The 21923-nt window shown below is 37.6% G+C and overlaps 1 protein-coding gene and 1 long non-coding RNA gene across 4 annotated transcripts in view; both read right to left on the bottom strand.

Moving 5' to 3' along the window:
- The window catches only part of LOC149797989 (uncharacterized), a 31385-nt gene extending 12988 nt beyond the window's left edge, over nucleotides 1-18397 (bottom strand). For 2 of the 3 annotated variants that reach the window (XM_089960516.1, XM_089960519.1), the window contains exons 1-7: nucleotides 18287-18397; nucleotides 16767-16877; nucleotides 13472-14575; nucleotides 12649-12847; nucleotides 11835-11930; nucleotides 11182-11295; nucleotides 9292-10769 (exon numbers count right to left, since the gene is read on the bottom strand). In XM_089960516.1, coding sequence (XP_089816642.1) covers nucleotides 10494-10769; nucleotides 11182-11295; nucleotides 11835-11858 — 414 coding nt within the window. In that variant the 5' untranslated portion in view covers nucleotides 11859-11930; nucleotides 12649-12847; nucleotides 13472-14575; nucleotides 16767-16877; nucleotides 18287-18397 and the 3' untranslated portion in view covers nucleotides 9292-10493. The remainder of the gene's footprint in view (nucleotides 1-9291; nucleotides 10770-11181; nucleotides 11296-11834; nucleotides 11931-12648; nucleotides 12848-13471; nucleotides 14576-16766; nucleotides 16878-18286) is intronic. The other variant, XM_089960517.1, reaches the window with a different exon arrangement.
- Nucleotides 18398-18823: 426 nt separating this feature from the next.
- The window catches only part of LOC149797988 (uncharacterized), a 4305-nt gene continuing 1205 nt past the window's right edge, over nucleotides 18824-21923 (bottom strand). Inside the window, exon 2 of the long non-coding RNA XR_016421937.1 lies at nucleotides 18824-18963. This is a non-coding gene — a long non-coding RNA (uncharacterized LOC149797988). The remainder of the gene's footprint in view (nucleotides 18964-21923) is intronic.

Below are 21923 nucleotides of genomic sequence, written 5' to 3'. Positions count from 1 at the left end.
AGTGAGACAGACGAAAAAGGGTCTGAGGTTTTTATAGATTTTTTTATGGGGAGTGAAATGAAGTCGAGGACGGAGACGTGTACAGGACAGGCCCTCCGTCTTGGCACCAGTGGTGAAACAAGTGGGTACGAAATCGCAAATCCTCGGGAGTCGTAGGTTTCAAATCGACGAGTAAATAGGCGTGTGGAGTTTGAGTGGCATCGTCGTACGCCTGAGTCAGCCAAGGCGTTCCTAACTGTTTGGCTAAGACTTGCACTTGCGATTTATCTCGAGGGCTTTTAAACAAGACCACGTAATGCGCATTGAGACTGATGGTGCGATGGGCTTTACTTTGTTGAAACAAATTTTGGGTGATGTAAACGACACTGGCATTACGGTGATGCCCTTTGCGCGTGAACCACAGTTTAATTTCTTCTTCGTCTTCTCCTAACATGTCGTCGAAAATGACCAAATGGGTTAGACGGGAGTCAGAGACGATGCCGTCGTCTTCTTTAGGAATGCCTTCCACAAACACGATGGAATCGCCTTGACTTTCTCGCAAGAGGCTGTACGCCGATTGCCACTCTTTGTAACACCACACGATTCGTTGAGGGGGTCGATCGATCAAATGATGTTTATGTTCGATCAAACGTTTGACGAATTCGGTTTTGCCTGAACCGCTAGGTCCAGCAATGAGCATGTTAAAGGGATGGCGAAGATACAAAGCCTCCCAACTGGCACGATCTAAGTGTTCGTCGATGACTTTGACAGTAGAGGAAGAGGGAGCAGAGACAGCAGAGGTAGCCATGGTGTGAGAAATGTCACTTGTGACACGAAAAACAAACAAGACAAGAGTTTATATACTTTTTCAGAACACGTTTATTGAATGTTTCAAACATGAATACGAAAGACAAAAATGCATAAAAGCCAAAGGCTTAAGTACAAGAATAAAAGGCACATGATAACCATGAACGTGGAATAAACACAAGTGTCTGTACAACATGTTTTGGGTAAAGTTCTAACCAGTTCTATAGTAGGGGTAAGGTCACACAAGTGTCCTCCCGAAAGGGTCTTTCAGGCCTGTCCACGACAGTCCTGTCCTGGGTGACGGGTTCTTCTGGCACCGTCACTAACACAGGTTGAAAAGTAACTTTTTTCCTTGAATAACTCTCGTGCATACTGGGCCACCTCTTGTGTCCAAGCCTCAAAACCCTGGTCTCGGTGATGTCCAACATTTGACTCCTAAATAATCTGGTTTCTTCTTCGTCAACGACATGGTAAGTTACTTCAATGAACAATGAACTATCGATCTTGCCTAGGGTTCCTTTTCATATACAGACCAATACCGACGTGACCGTACGGTAAGGTGAAGTGATTGGGAAGTCGCACTCGCTTCTGGTATACAATTTGATAGACTTTTTCCAAGGGTCGACTGACGATGTGGTGAGTGGGTAAACGTACAATCTTGTTCGGTTGATAGGTGGTCACTTTAAAGTTTCCATCCTCTCCCGATTGCAAGGCTTCTTTCAATACCCCAAAGTTGACCACTCGACTGGTACGATGATTCAGAGTCAGTCCTTTCACTTTGCACGTCGTGTGCGCTTCTCCTTGTTTGTCCCGGTATTCGTAGCCGTAATTTTTGGGACCACCACTGACGAAACTTAGAATCTTGTCGTCGGGATGCTCGTCTGTCCAGGCTCCTAAACGGTCTCCTTCGATGTCAGGGTGCTGTTGAATCGGGTGATGGATGTAAATGCAACTGTCCGTGTCAAAGTACAGGACGCGTTCTTCTAACAGTTCTAAAGCTTCGTACAATTTTAAGCGAGCATGAGCTGTCACGTAAGCTGCAATGATAACATTTCCAAAAGGGTCGTCTTGTACAAAGTCCAGATCTTCTTCGTAATTGACCAAGATCAAATCCTCTCGAACGACGTCCACGTGTTTCATGTATTTGGTTTTGTCGTGAATCATCTGGAAGTAGCGGGAAGGTTCTGTCAAATATTCCGTCTTGGGTAAACACGGTCGTTGTGCCATTTTACCCCACAAGCAATTTAACATCACTTTGGCAAACGATCGCCTGCCTTCGTTTTTTTCGATGTGGTCTAAAGAGATGCCTTCTTGTGCGTAGTATTCCTCCTTGAATTGTATTTGGTCTTCGGGAGTGTGACACCAGGAAGGATAGCCGCTGCTTCTTGTTTCAGTTTCAAAAAGGCATCCACGTAGTCGGCGAAAATGCCTTTCTGAGTAGGGTCACCCTTGTGGTACTGTTGTGTCTTGGGAAAGTGGCAAATTTCGTACACTTCTAACAGTTGGTATCCCATGTCCAGAGCTTTGAACAATTCCACGCTGACCCAGGTTCCCGTCAAGGCACGTTCTTCCTGGCTGTGATGGCAAGGTTGGTCCTGGTTGCACGTTTCGGCACAAGTACGGCACAAGGGAAACATCAGTTTGCCTTGACAATGGTGAGGTAAGACGGGATGGTATAGGTTCGTGGGAGGCAAAACTTTACACTTGATCAAGCCTTCGTATTGTCGAATGTTTTTCAGGTCGATGTGTTCCGTGAACAATTGCGGGTGCCCTATAGGAAAGCGACAATATTTGCACACGTAGGGATACAGCGAACACACGTCCAAGTATTTGATTTCTTCTCCTTTCTCTTCGTCGGCTTGGTACAGCAAACAGGTGGCATTGGTCCTTCCTCCGTACAAACTATCCCTCGGGTTCAGCGGGTCCATGAACTGGTAACTTTCCACGAGGCGTTTAAACTCGGGATCGGTTTTCAAACGGTGATCGTACTCGTGTTCCCACATTTCCACCACTTGGTATCCTTGCTGTTCTAACTTTAGGCGTCGCTGACAAGTGTCCTGGTACAAGTCTTCCATGGTTCGTTGCAAAAACTGATTTTTAGTGTCACGGTCAGGGTAACAGACGGGACATCCGTGAAATAAGCAACCGTTAAACTCGTACACGATCTTGGGGTTTTCTAAGTCCCAGCCATCTACCGAATACGTTCCGATGGTCTTTTCGCCTCCTCCGTTGCGGGCATGCTGAATCCATTTGTCTTCCTTGTCGCACAAGTAATGTAACCAACGTAGGGCTTTGACCGAGTATTGACGCTTGACATAGTGGGTCGTTTGAGGACTGATGACAGCCACGGTGTTTTCAGGCATGAATCGTTGTCGATACACTAAGGAACACGCTTTGGCAATGGTGCAAGCTTCTTTCAAAGGATCGACCCCTCCGTGTTCCATGAACAGTTCTCGAAATTTTCCACAGCAACGTCGTAAAATGTCCACGTCGGAACGACAATACTTTAACATTTCTTCCTGAAAGTCGAAGGTGTCAGAGGCATGAGCCTGGTACCAAGCGTAGAAAGCTTCTCGTTGTTCGGTACGCATGTTGTCGGGGTCGTAATAGTGAGCCTCAGGCAAATGGGGTAGAACGGCGTGTTGATTGGCTTCCGTATTGAAAAAGTGTGGAAAGTACCCTTTAGCCATTTCTGTCATTCCAAACGTTTTAGGCATTCGACTCAAAGGCATGGCCAAGTAACTCATTGAATCTTTAAACTGCACTTGTCCCACTTGCATGAAAATGATTTTGGCTCCGTTCAAAATCACTTTAGGACGTTCGGTGCCATGTTCCGTATAGTACCTCAAAAGAAACTGTCCATCGTATCCGGAGAAATTGTGAGCCATCACCGTGGCATGACGATGACAATCTCCGTAACGTTCGATGTCCTCTTGGCTCCACGTCTTGTCGATGGGGTTTAAGACCCATTGGGCAAAATCGGCTAACGTGTTCGGTCCCCGAAAGATTTTTTCACGCCCTCCAGGAATCTTGCTGCAGTGAGGGCAATGACTGAAGATAGGTTCTTGAATGCACTTCTCGCACGCTCGATGAGCCACGCAGAAATTAGGAATGTAAATGCCAGTCTCTTGCATGCATTCGAAATCGAAAAAGATGAAATTGCCTTTCTTCTTGTGACCGTCCTCTTTCTCTGGTGGGGGTTGGTATTTTTGCACGTAACATTCGTGTTCCAAGTCCACGATGTGGTGACAAATGTGACATTTTTTCTTTCCTCGACATACGTGTGCCTTGGCATTGTTGGTAAGTATGCCTTGTCCACACGTAGGGCACAATCTCAGGAGTTGACAAGCACATTTCTTCTGTGAACCTTGTGTTTTCAAATGTTGCTGGTAACAGGCAGGGCTGACAAACGTGCGCAGACAAGTCGAACAAGGCACTGGTTCTTCGCTCAGACAGGGTGGAGAGGCCAAACATCCTCGGCATTTCAATCCACAATTCTTGTGTTGCTCTCGATTGTTATAACCATAATCACATTTCTCACAATAATAACTGTATCCCAGGAATCCGGTGATACTGGTAATGGTATCGAAATGGTCATCGTGATAATAAAGGTGAATGTATTTTCCGTCCTTAAAATCCTGGCCTCGAAACAACAGTGACCCGCGCATTTCTTGAGGGTGCACTTTCAAGGTGTAGCGTGGAGCTAGGGCATCTTGCAATTTTTGCATCTCAGGAATGCCACAGGGTGTGTCTTTGGACAGGCCAGCTTGTTGCAGCAGGAGTTCTGCTTCGTTTCGTTGTTTGGTTCGGTTCGATTTTCGAATGTTCTCCCAGGTTCTTTTCCATTCTACCGTGTCGTTCTTGTTGGCATAGGTTCGTCCCACCACGATGGCACGGGCTAAGCACATCTGGTCTTGAGGGTTGTTAATTCGGACGAGACTCTTTTTGGTGTTGCGAAGGTCGTTCACCAGTAGGACCTTTTTGCGTCCTGTCCCTTGAGGAAGAGAGACGTGAGCCATTTTCAGTGTGGCTTTACCATCGGTGATGTCAAACTGGTCATTAGATTGTTGTACGTGTTGAATCTTGTCCATGACTTTGGAAGGGGTTAGTTCTGCGGGTCTGCTAAACTCGATCCAAACAGGGGATTTCAAACCGTCGTGATCTATGGATAGTGTCAAGCGATCGTCTTCTTTGGGTTGACATTGTCGCTTGAGTGCGGTGAGCAAAGAATCCCACATCTCGGTGATAAACACTTCTGCTTTCTCCAAGGGTACGTCGGCCTTGAAATCTTTAAACTTCACCGTGTAGGTGTAAGCCGTGGTTCTAAATTTTCTAGAGGAGCGCTTTTCCGTCTCTCGAATGGAATAGTACTTTTCAGGGTTGACTAAGGGTGGTGAACTTGGTTTAGAGGGTTCGGATTCTGGTTCACTCATGTCCTCTTCAAAATCACTGGCATGAATTTGTGCCAAGATTTCGGCCCTGGTACGAGGCGATAGATCACGTTTCTGCCTCTTACTTTCTTCTTCTTCTTTCTTCTCGAATGAATGGGATCGTTTCATCTTGAGTGCAAAACGTCAAATGACTCAAGTTCAAACACCATAGACTAATTTATAGTCATGGCAAACCAGCGTATATAAAAAGTTTGTGTCTTGTCCTTTCACTATTCATTTCACTCTCAAACCGAGGAGAACGATGGAAGAGACTACCCAGATGGAACGTTTCGTCAGAGCTTTGCGAGGGGTCATTAGAAAATTCTCTTCAGACCAGCCGACGGACTACTCTCCTTCCTTTCGAGATAAGAGTCAGGATACTTGCTATATCTGTCAGAAGAAAGGGCATTGGTCTTCAGAGTGTCCAGACCGTCAAAAAAGAAAAAAACAGGGGCTAAAAAAGACAAAAGTCAAGATACCTGTTATTATTGTAAAGAAAAAGGACATTGGTCTCCAGATTGCCCAAAAAAGAAACAAGAGGAGTCAGAAGAAAAGAAGGATTCTTCAGAAGAAGAGAGGGATTCTTCGAAAGAAGAGAGGGATTCTTCAGAGGAAGAAGAGGAAGAAAGAAGACAATTCTATTTAAAAGAAGCAAAGAAACAGGAGAAGAAAAGAAGAAGGGAAGAAAATGAGGAAAAAACGGTGAAGAAATTCAAAAAACAGAGAGACTAAACAAGGAGAAAGAAGAAGTCAATGAACTTTTAATTAAAGTGTTCTGTGGTGAATTGTGAATTGGATTGTAAAAAATGGATAAAAGAATATATGAATGATATAAGGTAAGTGTCTTTGAGTTTTGATTTTAAAATAAGAAGCTACACTCACGCACTCATACACAGACACGTACTATAAGGGTAAAATGGGTGGGGTTTATTTTTGAGTTATTGGCAAATTGAAATTGTATTTCTTTTCGAGAAATGTGGGTGGCCCTGAAAAGGGCCTTTTTATTTTGGTGTAGGGGTGAGTTTAACCAATCAACTTTAACTGCCTTAAGCCTTTGCCACGGCCAAGGCCTACTTCTGATGATTGGGTTGAAATCACTAAGGGTGGTACGACAGGCTTAGTCACAGGGTTGGCGTGTTTAGCTCGGGAAGGTCGTATTCTCTTCGGTCGTGATAAAGAAGTCTGATACATTTGTTTCAGACTTCTTAACTCCGCTAAAATGTCCAACAGTACCGTAGCCGTTTGATTTACACCCTCTTGTTTCTTTGCTGCTACTTCTTCTTGCTGTTGTTGCTGTTGTTTTTTTCTTACCTCTTCTTGTTGCTGTTGCTGTTGCTGTAGGAGAAAAGCTTGTTCCGCTTCCTTTTGTCGTTGCATAAATTTCTCCAATTCTTCTTTCTGTCTCTGTCTAAAATTCTCCACTTGCGGTAATGAAGAAGGTAACGAAGGTTCCGGAACAAATTCTTGCGAGGTAAGAAAATCCACAAAATCCCAATGTACCTCTTCTGAAAGTAAGTCCGGGTTCCCTTGGGCAGTCTCCCCTGCTGGTGCACCCCAATGGATCGTTTTCTGAGTTTCCGTCATGTTGAATCACTGTCTCATAGATTGACTGCACACAAGCGCTAGCGAATCTATATAGACCAACTGACGTCACAGACTACTCTCTTCGGATTGGATGCGGGCTGACTGAATTTTGTAACGCGTGTTTGGATTGGTGAATGAACTCAATCCGTTTCAATCCTGCCTCTACCTATAAATAAGCGCAGTTCAGTGCATTGATTCACTTGTTCTCGTTGCTTCAAGATGTGGACCGATGTGCAATCTTCTACGCTTGTGTCTTCCATGATGTTCCGGACGGACATACCCATGTATGTCCGATCCAAGTGGACCGTTGTCCACAGGACAAACACCAGCCTGTGGATACGTAGGATCTACGTAGAAAGACAAGGATGCCTGAAAAGAGTGCTGATTTACGGACCAACAGTGAGACGTAGCCTAAGGACAAGAAGAAGTCCAATGCGGTGCCATTTATGTTAATGAATACATTAACATAAACCCAAAGGCCCTTTTCAGGGCCAGCCATATTTCTCGAAAAGAGATAGCCTTTCCATTGCCTACCCCTTTTTTAAAATTTAAATTTAAATTTAAATTTAAAAAAATTTATAAAAAAAAAAAAAAAAAAAAAAAAAATCCCAAAAGCCCAAACTCTATTCCCCATGTTAATTTCCCTTGTCCCTAGACAGACCCAAACTCTGTGTTAAATTCCCATTGTCCCTAAAGTGACCCACGATTTCTCTCCATGTTAAATTTCCATTGTCCCTAATCTGACCCAGGGGTCTTTTTAATGCTAAGTCCCATTGTCCCTAATGTGCCCCACTTAACTACTCGTAGCTACTGGGGCTTTCAGTACACTACAAATTTGAATTTCAACTTAAAAGAATGAAAGATTCTTTTCCATTGAAAACAAAAATAACTGAATGAGTTTCCTTTCAACTTGGACAAGCAGGTAACCTAATACACATACGGTCATATAGTTAACGGTGCGGAATTCATCCCGCATGAAAACACGAGGCACATATATGAACACTTCTGTACTAGACTTGGACATTTTACTTAAATCGAACACAAACGCACCACCGCTATCGTGCCAACGGCATAAAGTGTTTTGTAACATGATCTGAGCATTCACAGAGTAATTTGTTACTAAGCTTTATTCTCTTGTTTTACGAAAAGTCGTTGGAAAATCAGGTAACAAATAAATGAGAGTTAGGAATCAAAAGAAACTAGCACCGAAATTTGGACATCCTATGAGCTACATTTCCTCTTCACATGAATTGATACAGTGAGAACCTTTATGGAAGGAGCTAGTGAATTACAAAAATGGGTTCATGAGCTAAGTAATGAAACAGACAGACAGAATGGGAAAAATTAACATTAAGGAGGAGGGCGTTAGAAAATGTGTAGCTATTCTCTCAGTTTCCCATTTCAAGTGGTTAAGTATTCCGTGTCTTAAATCTCGTACAGTCTAGACTTATACCAGGTTTTATTGATTAAAGTGTCTCTCTGTCAAGGTCAGAGGTCACTTTCATGTTATAGTACCGTCCAAACCATGATAACCTTATCTGATACAGACTGTCGTTCCTATATATATCAAAATCGTAACGTAGGAGAAGCACCCCGATCAAGGACACATAAGAAATAAAGTCCACACAACGGCGGGATTAAAACTCATCCACTTTGAGTCCTGACTCAACAGCATGAGCTACTAGTTAAAGCTGCATTGCTTCCTATCTTTCGAGGTCTCTCGCCAAAAGTATAAATACGTTAAAGTTTAGGTTGGACACTTCCTCTTCCTTAGAACGGCCCACAACTCGTCTATACACGACATTATTAGCTTCAAATTCGATGAAACTGATTAAGTAAACGATTTTATTGGAGTACACCTCGCTAGGCTATGTAGGGTAAGATGTAGTAAACAGTGACATACCCCACAAAATTACGAACATTACATTCATTCCGATCAGCTTGTGTATCATATATAATTATTATGAGATTTTGCCGGGCTCCGGTTTCCGGCTTGTTTTGTTTTGTTTTGTTTGTCTGTTAGGGTGCTTCTATGATTTAGAGTTTATCGTACCGGATTCGCTTTCTAAAAGTCACAGGTTATAATCATGCCCTGATTAGCCCGTGTCGTCTGCTGTGGCGTGTCTCAGCGCAAAGAGCTTGACTCAAATTCTCAAATTTTGCCGTTGCACTATATACACTTGCATGTGGTCATGTGTTGCTAGACCCCCAAAACAAACTTGCTGTTTTGTTTGTCTGTTTGTTTGTGTTAATGAAGTATCAGGGTTGCAACTATTGTTCATAAGGGACACACGGTACTAATAATACTGAAGAACTGTGAACCAGTGTAGAAATGGGTGAAAAACAAATAGAGTATATACGGGTAAAGTGGTCAATAATTGGTTTATAATGACAAATAAAATTTTAGTTGTCTTTTGAGAGCATATCCTATCTGTAATTTAAAAAATAAAACATAGACAAAATTTTATTGATGCAATTTTTTTTTACAGACCTTTCTTAGGAGTACTCAGTAGTGAGAGTACCACCTGATTCATTTAGTGCAGAACGGATAACATGTGTTTCATGTAGATCGAAAAATGCCGCCGCTCATATGGTGTTCTCCACACAGAAGCTTGCACCAAGGATAGTTCTGCATGAAGAAATATAGGTATGATCATTAGGATCCATAAATTTAAATTATTGAATTTTGAATATCATGGTGTTTCCATATGTTTACTGTGGGAGTTGAATTAGTATCGTGAATCCTTTAATCACACTTTATGTTATAAATATACTATTTGCATCGAAATACTCTTCCCAATGGCACGACAACTATGTTTTTATTGCTTGATTCCGTAACTTGTATTTCAAAGTACATTAAAGGGCACCATTCATTGTTGAACCGTGTAGTCATATTGATTATTTAGGACGCGTGAAATTGGGCACAAGAGTAAATAAGTCGCAAAATGAAATCACTACTTGCGCAGAGGTTTGTATTCGTTCCCCTTACCCGTTATGTGTTTTCTACGTGGAATATTATAGATACAGAGCCGAAAGTAGCTTTCTTCCGTCTTTTTGTGCCATATGCATAAAGTCCTATGTATAACAACTCCAATGTACAATCTGTTCTTCCTGTGCTATTGAAAACATGGCTATCGTAGGAAAAGCACAGGTTGTGTGTGCAAGGAGTCTTACCTTTAAATAAAGCCACGGTGGGGATAATATTACTTAGGTCATGAAGATATAAAACACATTTCTCCGAATTTAATTTGTTATAGCATGCGCCTCTCTCACTCCCTCGCGCGCGCTCTCTCTATAAAGTTCAAAATTTGTTTCTCGGGGCAGTTTAGTGCGAGATATTTTGGCACGATGCAATACTGTTAAAGCATGTCATTTGATTCTCAGTGGAAGACAATTGCAAATGCATATAGAGACCTGCGGATTTGGTATTTAAATAAATATATCATAGGAAACGGAACTCACTTAAAACCATAATCAAAACACTGACGCCAACTAACAGTCATATATTTTAGGCAAATGTTTGTCACATAATTTCTCCTCTGTCCTTATTGTTCAAGAAGAAAAGAAACTCATAAATTCAAAACAGTTACAATTAATATTCCTCTATTGGAATATCATTGCCGTCCCAAATCACATAAATATACATGTTCCCAACGCCAGCAATGTTATTCGGCTACATGATTCATTCATTATTCACGTCAACTGCGCTACTCCTTTCTTTAAAATTGGCCAATTGTTATGCAGACACAAGCAAGGCCACAGACAGTAATGGACATATTTTCCTGATTTTGTATACGATTTGAAATATTTAGATGCTGGATCCGGTGACTTGCATGTCTCTAAGTGCATCGGCGGATCCAGGGTGCACATTAACCAGGTTAACTCCACACATCCGTCAATATAGGCCGCCATCTTACTCTCTTTACGATATGACAAGTTGTGATCTTTGGATAGATTGTCCAATACCAGCTGAAAATTAAAAATCGAGTGAGAAAGCTTAAAGTTTATTGGTCAAAGTCAAACGCCAAAGTTTCATATTGTATTTTTGGGCTAATTTCTTCTTTGAATAGATTCACACAAAAAACAACAAAACAAAATGGGTATAATTATGTAGATTCTTCTACACTCTTAAAATCTGGATGAAAAGAAGTCATCCAGTTACTTCCAATACATACGATTACAAGTGTGCCATTGTTTGAATTACTATATCTGATTTCATCTGGTAACACAGTAATCATGTTTCTTTATGCAATCGACCCCAATTAAATGTAAGTAAATAAATATAATATGATCTTCATTTACATTAAACGTATCAATTCCATTTTCACTTGGCAGATTTATAAATTCAGCTACTTGCAGAAAAACAGACAAATAAACATACATTCATTATAGAAGGTATTGTAGTCGGTGCCAGAACTTTTCTAAGGTCCCTAATATTGGAGGTGGCCAACTCATATAATGTCTTCTTGCGTTCACTCATTTCATCTAAGTGGACCTGGAACGTTGAAATATGACAAATGTGTAGCAAAGGAGTGTACAAAGGAAATGCTCAAAATACAAAAATAATTTTAAACTATTCATTTGAAAAGATCTCAGCTAAACGGTAGCTTTCCTGGTTGACAAATAAGCGTTAAGTGATTGTGAATATTAATGTAATGTATGTATTACCCGTAACATAATTTTTGCACTCAGCAGCTCAAAACAACTATTCATTGTGTAACAACAGTGTAAATAGTAAAAGTGATCAAAACTATAGCATCTCTTTGATAAAACGGTTTAAAGGTACCAAAAGAAGCAAGAACAGTTGCAGTAGTAGTAGTAATAATAATAATAATAATGGTTGTAGTAGCATATATTATAGGTTTGTATTTATTGTTGTTTTTGCTGTTGTTGTTGCTGTTCCATTATGGAACGGGGAGGAAAAAATTCAAGCCAGAAAGGGGAGGGGACATCTCTTACATCAGAAGAAGAAAAAGTATTTCTCAACATTTTCGTTATCATTTCATACACGAGGACAGTTTCCAAAATACTTACCTCATTTCCATCTGATAATAGCATATCCCGCTTCACACTTGACTGGAGATTCTGAAGTTAAAAGCCGGACATTCTCAAGCTAACACTGTACGACACCTGAAAAATGCATAGCAATTGGTTTGATTATGCAATTCGAACAAAGTAATGCGATGTAGACAGAGCTAGTTTAGACAGTCCATATCACTTCAGAGAATTGTTCATTTTCATACTATTTCTGTTATTCGAAGACAAGCCCTATTAATAAGACCGGATATCTACAGGAGACACTTTAGTGAAGAACGTACATATACCAAAGCTGATTTGTATATTTTATTTTTGTATACGATTTCTACAAAGTTTCATGAAACGTGATTGATATTTATGTTAACTTACAGTATTCTCATAAATTGACTAAAAAAAGAGATGTGATCAAAGTTTTTAGTATCTGTGAGTTAAGTTACTTTCATTCTGAAAAGATCGTTTTCAAAACTATCGTCGCACATCGATTTGAAATTTATTTCTAATATGATATCAGAGCTCAAAGGCGTGTTACTTCAGTTGACTCTCAACTATATTTGAATACCTTACTAACTTGTGAACTATGAAGTCATTACCGTCTTTCGAGAGAGAGAGAGAGAGAGAAAGAGAGAGAGAGAGAAATAGTACGTTAATTAACGTTATATTACAGCGTTGAATGTGATATGCCAATACCAGCATGACATGAAACATAGGACATCGTCTATATTGCGATACAGATCTTGAAATATCGTTATCGTCACGATGTATATCATTACCATCGCGATATAGGGCATAAAAATGCCGTAACCACAATTACCATCACGATATTCAGAAGAGTCTCAGCAATGCGTTCCTTTGATTCTTGCTGAACCAAAAGCTCTTGAAATGCGCTGCTCCACTCATTTTCATACAGTTCTAAGAATCGTTTGTAAATATTTTCTGGTTTGTACATATTACTCAGGTCTAGGAATTTAGGGTTATCCTTTTTCCACAATTCATTCGACATCTGGTTGACTCTGGAAGAGGATAAATCTAATTAGCCATTTCAGGCATTTAGAAATTACTTGAAGTATTTAGTTTTATGCAAAACCATTGAGTTCAATTTCTGCACAATGTTAAGAAAGCACAATTTGTGATAAATATAACCAATTAAACTGAAAAACCCCATTATTCATAACATACATATAATGGCATACTCTCTGTAACAATATTATAGTACAAATTTGAACTTTAATGTACTATTTAGGTAGGTGCTTGAACTTGCATTTATTTTATAGAAAATGGGAACAGATTTATAAAAGCATCTATTCATGGAGATATATGCAATCATTGCTATAAGTGTTTTAAATTAATATATTTTTCATGGTAAAATATACATAGAGCTAAAACATGTACTAGCCCATTATTACAATTTTTAATGTTATTTCATTTCTCTTAACATTCAAATTATTAATTACTTAACCAAATAAAAGATGGCAGACTTTCATTGGACAGCTTTATTTCGGAAGAATAAACACAAACACAGACACACATAAATGTAATTACAGCAGTATTCAGTCTGTGTCAAGGTTGCATTATAGCGCAAGAAAAGCAAATAACACCGTATGCACTCAACACATATACATTAATAAAATTTATACCGTTTGGTCAAAAATGAATTCAACTCCTTAAGTTCATCCATTTCTTCCTTTATTTGGGAATCGTTTTGGTTCAGTTTTACTTGCAGATTATTACTTTCCTTTTCGCGCGTTTCACTTAAGTCTGCATTCCTGAAGAAAAACGATGCAACGGTAAACAAAGTAAAAAACATCATGTATTCAGTTTTACACTTTGTTTCACATTTTTCTTCGGAACTTTAACGGATAGACGTAGGGACAAATAAAGAGACGAAAGAAATAATTTGCATATTCCTCATCTGGAGAGTCTGTAACGAAGAAAAACAATTGTGTTATGTTGCTGCGATTTGATATAGGGTAATACAACAGTGTCAAAATTTCCATATTTGAAAAATTAAATAACACCGTATGATGTCAAAATGTATGTCAAGATGTGATTTAGGCAAATATGATATGTAAAATGCCTCCAAATGCATTCTAGTGTAATTTGAGTGTCATGTAATAAATACAATCGTACAATCGTGCTAATTTAAAGTTATTGAAAAATGTTTATCTTTTGCCCGCAAGGGCTTGACCTTTTACATTAATCATGTAAGATCCACTGTTGTTTGAAGAAATTTTAAGTGCCATTTAAAGTAAAGATAATGTTGTCATAACTGACGGAGAATGATTGGGCATTGTGAAATTAAATGCTACGCAATCTTCTTATCTCATAATGCCATTAAATGTAATAGACATCATTCCTGATCGCGATCAGAATCATACATGATGCATTGTCTTCCGATAATAAACGGTCAAGATCATTTATCTAATTTCACATGTGACGTAATAAGAGTACAAAAAGTCGGAAACTAACATATCCAATCAGAATTGTGGAAAATAGAAATATAATGTCATAATAAAATTAGGATAACATTTGCAACTTCAAAAAAACAACATATATATATATATATATATATATATATATATATATATATATATATATATACCTATCTTTTAGCTGAATGTTTTTCTCTCTTAATCGTCTGTTTTCTTCCTCTAATTCTTTGCTTCGCTGATCTACTCTTTCTTGAATTCTCTTTTGTATTTCCTTGTCCCTTTCTCGCAGTTCTTTTGTCTCTTTTCAAACTGTAAGAAGATTGGGACACTAATCAAATTATCCCCTCGTGCAGGAGCGTAGCTACCATATGCATGTACACTTTAGATTAGGCAGGGGCATAATATCCTAGTTGAGCCACTGAGAATTACGAACCACTTTGTCCGCAACTGTGGGGTGTTCGTGCTTATCTGAAACTTGCTAGTTATCACACATCGACTTTCCTCAGGATGGAGCCAGCTCACGTTATCTCAGTTTAAAACATTACTGATAATTATTTTAAACTCTTCCAAGAACTAGCCTTATTGATTCGACCATGAAGCACAGTAACCTTGTTATTCAGTCAAGGGAACACAACAACACTGTTAACGTGACAGGGAGCGCAAGTGTTCTCTTGTTCCCTGCGTTAGCAATTTGTTAATACACCGATCTATTAATTTGTAATATGTTTTGGCGTAATTATGGACAATTAGGATCATGACGACGTCGTGCATCCGAAGTTTTTCTTATTCAAAATATTAATACCGTCACTCTATCATTTTTAATGTCAACCGTTATGAAAAATAATTTTAGTTGACATCTCAGTTCTAGAGAGCATTTTCTACAAATGAGCTCAAAGCAATTTATATATATTTTAATATCACCTGCATATAAATTAAGAATGACAATGTGACAACCATCAGGCTTTAGACCCTTGAAGGAACACATTATACTCTTTCAGAATAAGAAACACATGTATACCTTTCATTAGTTATCGAGAGGATGATCCATCTATCGTGTCTAGTCTGTCCGCACTTTCGAGGTCAGGTTGTGATTAAGTTCGATATTATGGACATAATTATTCGTCTGTATTTCCTAAATTTGCAGGCACCTGCTTTTCTTGAGGAATGACAGACTGAAAAATGCTTAGGAAAATAATTTGGACTGAAAAAGAATGTTCCCTATTTTGTTTGTCACTGCGTGCTTCTATTGTTGAAGAAGTACACAACAAGGAAGCTTATCATTTCATTTAAACGTTTTGTGTTGGTTATGAAGTTGTATAATTTGGCTGTATTGGTTTCGTTCTAAATTGAACGAAGTCAGTATATGGATACATTTAACTAATCACACCTATTAGACATTTTGACTTTTGTCTTCTGTTACGTACGTTTGATTTAATTTATATTTGATTTAATTTAATATGTTTGTAAGTTTTAAAATTTTTTTGTTTGAAATTTCATTACATGTCAAAATAATGTAGTTTTGTTTACTAGGAACTCGATATTTTGTCAGGAAATAGTTTCACCTTGATTCTTCAGTTGTAAACACCTAAAGCTGACTTAGTTCCCGACATTGATTTAGAAATCAGTGAGAGAAGTAAACAACTTTATATTTTATTTTATTCTCGGAGTAAAATGATTGATTTTTATCAAGATCATACTGGAGCTACGTGATTTGTTTATATGTAAACAGCCTCCATTGCGAACTTCTGGGCTTTCCGAAATTGCGCATTTGTTAGTTTTAATAGTAATGCTTAGAGAGAGAGATCTCAGTTGAGCTTATTTCTTTACACTAGAAAGTGTCTGCTGTGGCGGTTTGGAATTATATTTAATTTTTATTCAGATTATTTGGATTCTAAAGGATGGTTCTTTTTCCTGGAAATATTTGAGTGCTCATACGGAATTAATGCACAAAGATATTTATTTAAATTTTATTCGGATTGAAACACCGGGATATTATCTTTTGTGGTTCACAAAGGACAGTACACATCAGCTCTATACTGACTACAGTATACGTCATCGCCTTCCATGCTGGATTTTTTTCTTCGGGTCTCGAACTTGAATTCATTAGAAAATTTCTTTACTAGGACTTCTAAAATTTAATTGGTGGATTATTCTTGGATTATTTTTGGATTTGATTCTTAAAACCGTAAGTTCTTATTTTTTCAATTTTTACAGTGTTTTTCCAGGGAAGTAAATTATTTGTTAAATTTGTCAAAGCTTGTTGTTTTCACTCTTTCTTTTGTTACTGTATATTAGAGCCTAAACAAGTAACATAAGACTTCAAAGATGAGATAATTAAACTGTGATTCTTCTATAATGGAATTGTCTGAAATGTGAATGTGTGGTTCATTGAAGGTTGCCAGTTAATTGTTAAGGAAAATAAATTAATAAATTTTGATAGAATTTTATCAAAATCTTTAAACCTATCTGCAACATATGTATTTTTATGAAATATACATACCTTTCGGTCAATGACCACATCTCGTTTTCTTGTGATTTACATTTTTGTTTCAGGTCGAATATTTTCATTTCCATAACTTTCAATTAGCTGTCCAATTCCTTCACCTTTCCACTGAAACCAAATAAAATTGCACCAACTTCTTCAAGAAGCAAGTTACATCTTGAAGTATTTGAATGTTAACACAAATGTAATTCACTAAATATTAAAAATAAAACTTCAACCCGCTATTTGAATTAATAGTGAGGCTAGAAACTTTAGTGCTTGCTGACTCACATTTGTATCTATTTCGGTCCTGGTCGAACTGACCGCTTACAATTTTTTGGGTACATTACGCAAGCAATATATTTTAAATATTTTAAAGAAAGATAGATAATATTTATGATGGTACATGGATACTATATATCTCATAGATTTCAGTATAGGAAGCGGGGACGGTTTGCATATGCGTACATATATCACATACTTAAAGCCATCATTCGCATTAGTCAAGAACTGATAGTCCTTCTAAGGTTCATATCGAATGGGACAATTATGATTTTAATAAGAATGACAGACGTAGTGGTCAGTTGTTGACTGCAATATTCTCAATCGTGACCTATATTATCTCAATACATGTTTTAAAGAAACAAAGCAAGGAAGCTTTTACAATATTATTTTAAGGTCGTTATATTTACACTGCTATCTCTGACATCCGGTAGATATGCATTTTGAGAGTTTGGCCGCCAAGCTTATGAGTCCATCACGCCCATCATATGACATGAAATAACTGTTATATATTCAGCAGTTTATATTAGTGTCAGCTGACATATATCTTAACGTTATAATAAGAATACAACATACAAATATTCAAATGAACATGTTCCTTTTGGTCTTTGATCATTTACAGTTTCAATAATGCCGCTTTCAAGACATAGTGCATTTGGATGACTTAATAATGTAAAATGTTGAGTGACGTCATAAGATCATAACATGAAACCTTATGGCCGTCATATACCGCTTTACGATGCATACGGAAATATTTTTGATTACTTTACGTCAATGGAAAAAAAATGGAGTATGTAATAATCACTGAATATGAAGTATCTGACAGTATTCTTGAATTTTAGACATATAGGATGATCGCGTTTAAACCAAAATAAACCAAGAACTAAAATGTTTTAAATGCTTTTCTCCACAGCTTTCATACCTTTGCAAGGATTTATGTTAATTCATGCGAATATTCATGGTATATAATAATTTACGTGAACGCATAATAGGAAGAACGGTGAAATCGTAAATGTCTACCGGTCGGCTTAACATAATTCCTTGAGATTCAAAAATGGACCGAACATTTGTTCAGCAAGATTTGGCGAAGAATATTTTAAAAAATAATAAATGTGTCGAGTTGTATGTATGTTTCGTGAAACAACGAAAGAAATACAAAATATTTTTAAATCATAAGGTGATCAAAGTAGGCAAAAGTATGGAAAAATGTATTGCCATGACACACAACTGAGATGTCATTAGAATTAAATGTATACGTTTCCAGGTGATGAATCTTCTCCTCTTGACGCTGAAGTCTGTGCCTTAACTCCGTAATCTGCTTGTCTTTGTTATCATTGTCAACAAGAAATGGAGCTGGGAGGGTTTTTCTGAAATAATGGTTAAGCCCTTTTGAGAGTAAGAACAACACTTCAGTGACACGTTGATTCCTCATCAATATGCAGTTTTTTTAAATATAGTGTAATTTGTCGGATTTAAAATAGATTTCCTGTCTTCATTGTGTCGGTACACAGTATGCATTTATTTAAAAAATGCAATCATTGTTTTAACGGCGACATAATAGTTTTAATCTAACTAACCAGAACGCTTTTAAAGCGTTGTTAATATTTTTTATAAGCAAATATGATTTTGTCCTTCAAACATTATCTGTCATCAAATAAATGTCAATACTTTAAATACAATTAAACCTGACATTGCAAGAGTCAGCAAAGTTTAAATTAATTTGACTTGTCCTGGTTGAAGATTTAGAAATCAAGCACATTGACGATGATGGTACGGTTCAAGCAGTCGCTTACATTTGCTTCTCTACTTGGGGCTCTTTGACTGAAGTTGCATGAATTTTGACTTTGGGCTCAAGAATATCCTCTAAAACGTGACCGCTCGGGATCTTTGCAGGCTTCGGTAACTGGATCGGAAGATCCAAATATTCTCTCATCTGTACTGTAAAATGTGCTTTTTTAGAGAGAAAAGTATAGTAATTTATCCGTGTCTGATATTACATAAAGCCTGTATTCGTGATGACATTGTCGTAATGTCCAAACATCTCCTATATATTGACCTGTGAATAGTATAGCAACTTGTTCCTGGACATGTATTATCAGACAGGGTATAGAAAAAAAAGAGATCTCTACAGAATTGTTCATTTAGAAAGAGCAAAAATATAGAGCGCTGTACGATGAAAAGGAAAAGTGTGAATGATCAGAAATGAGGAACCTAGACTTAGTGAGGGTATTACAGTTTGCAAATTTGAGGGGTTTTAAAACTATAATACAATAAATGTAGTTAAAAGCTTTCCCTCGTGGTTTTAACATTTGCATTTATCAGTCGGAATCATTAAGCTTTTACAACATAAAACACCATGCAGTAGTCTAATTGGATGTTATTTATGATTTATCATTTAGAATGCTTACACTGCCTGCTTGCCAACAGAGAGAGAGGGAGAGAGGTGGTGGTGGAGCAATGTACTTAACGCGGTGGTAAATATCAAACATACTGGATGCAGTATTATATGGTCGTGGGCATATATGTTATGAGAAGTTATTTTTATTTCGTTGTTATTAACATTTTAAATTCTTGGAACAAATGCAGTTTAAGTTTTTAAGCAGTTAAGAGTATTTAAATTTTGTCTCATATGTTATGACTCTGGACAATACAGAAGAGATTGCCAAGAAACCTTGTATATGAAACATAATTATGTAATATGGCAAATTCAACTCATAGATTTATAAACGAATGGTACGGGTACTATCACCTGTATATTTTATATCACTCGCTAGCTTATGGCTCGGGGTAAATAATACATACTCAGGCAATTGAGATGGATTATTATTACCTCCATAAACAAAATGTTCGCAATTTTTCTGTCAATTATTAAAATATACAATCCAGTATTTCCTTTAACAATTATTCTAGAGGTGTGTACAAACTCCAACAAGGTCATAGATCATGAAACAAACCATCGCTATGCAAGTACATTACATAATAATTGGCATTATACAATCTGGTAAAATTATTGGCCGACAACCCCATCTTCAGAAAATAAGATGCACATATATAAATTTTAGTAGGAATTATACTCAACACCAAGTCAGATTTTAGCAAACAATCATGATTCGTCATTCATTCGACATGATTTGTTTCGGCTCAATAGAATTAATCTGCATCAAGTAGTGCGCTCTTAAAGACCATACGCATAACCAATCATGGCTCTATGAAATTTACAAAGCACACTAACAATGAAATTGTGGCTATAAAGACCTCGGTTTATGAGTTCAAATATTTATTACAGATACGTTTATCGGCGTGTACGGACTGTTATACGCGGCTTTTACCTCGTACAACCATCACTCATGAATAAATTTGCATGAGATGAAACCGTCATAAGATTCCGAACAGAAAGACAAACATATCGGTAACTAATATTATTGCCCGCTATCAATCTTGATTAAAAATAATAAAAGTAAATTAACAAATATTAGTTTATTTCTTCTACAACAAAAGAGCATGAAACAAAAAGGGTTGGCATAGGTATAAAATACTCAAATGCATACATAAATTATTTAATATATGTGTTTGTTGGCTGAATGTATTTAAATCCCCATCAACAAGACCACGACAGAGGCAAAATGTGTTTGGATCCGCTTCAAACATACCATGAAACAGAGGTGAAATGTGTTTGGATCCCCTTCAAAGAGACTATGAACGAGAGGGAAAATGTATTTGGATCTCCTTCAAACAGACCAAGAAAGAGAGACATTATGTATTTGGATCCCATTCAAACAGACCATGAAAGAGGACAAAATGCGTTTCGATCCCATTCAAACAGACCATGAAAGAGAGTAAAAATTTGGATCCCCTTCAAGCAGACCATGAAAGAGAGGCAAAATGTATTTGGATCACATACAAACAGATCACGAACGCGAGGCAAAATATTGATTTCATAATATGTACGTAATGAAATATGGTAACCAAAATCATGAATAAAAGTGATAACGTTATACAGGCCTTTTCTGAAAGTAAATAAATACATATTTTGTGTGTGTGTTCTTTCGTTTCTTTCATATCACATGCAATAGTTGTGTTGTACTTAGGAAGACGCTTTTGATCTTTTGTATCTCATTATGAGCGCCGGTTGCATACTGATGTATAACCTTGAGAAGCGTCTCTCTGTTTTGACCCATGGGACTATTTCGCATGTACTCGTACAGGAAATCAACTAGGTACGAGACCTTGCCCAGCTCGATTCCCTTGTAACGTTTGTCGTCCTGAGCGAAGAAAGTAGTTAATTGCTGCACGGCCTTTCTGCCTTTTATGATTCTTTATAACGAGACAGCGGAAGGGTCTTCGCCAGAGAGCTCAATGATAAAGCTGTCGATATCTTCCAGTCCATCCATGGATGCACTCTACCAAATCCTGTGTTAGTATTTTTCTTTCATGTTGAATATGTAAGGCATTCTGACGTTACAATTTCATAGTCCTAATTTTACCATTTTAATATATTTAACATATATCTGTATAAATGCAAGTTTTATGTACATGCTGAATAATTATTTGTTTTGGATTATTTTGAACCATTGCATATAAGCCGATACGTATGAAAAAAATACATACATATTCACGTACAAACGTATAGAAAGATAGACACAACTTTATTTTGTTCCTTCATGTATAATGCATATGTTGATAGATGTGTGTGTGTGTATGCGCATGTGTGATGATGTGGGCATATTCTCAGGGATAAATCATTGGTATGCAATTAACGACACCAACATACCGGCTATTCATCCATCTAAACATACTCCTCCTTTTTTTGTCTTTGCTTCCATACATTCAATGTAAATATACCTAAATATATAGAACTGAGTTGTATCTACATTGTTCCTAGACGTAACCACG

This window comes from Sinohyriopsis cumingii, chromosome 6 (genome assembly GCF_028554795.1).
Source record: "Sinohyriopsis cumingii isolate HCF-2022 chromosome 6, ASM2855479v2, whole genome shotgun sequence".
Classification (NCBI taxonomy): Eukaryota; Metazoa; Mollusca; class Bivalvia; order Unionida; family Unionidae; genus Sinohyriopsis; species Sinohyriopsis cumingii.
The sequence above is the reverse complement of the archived record's forward strand: the minus strand, read 5'-3'. Positions and strand labels throughout refer to the sequence as shown.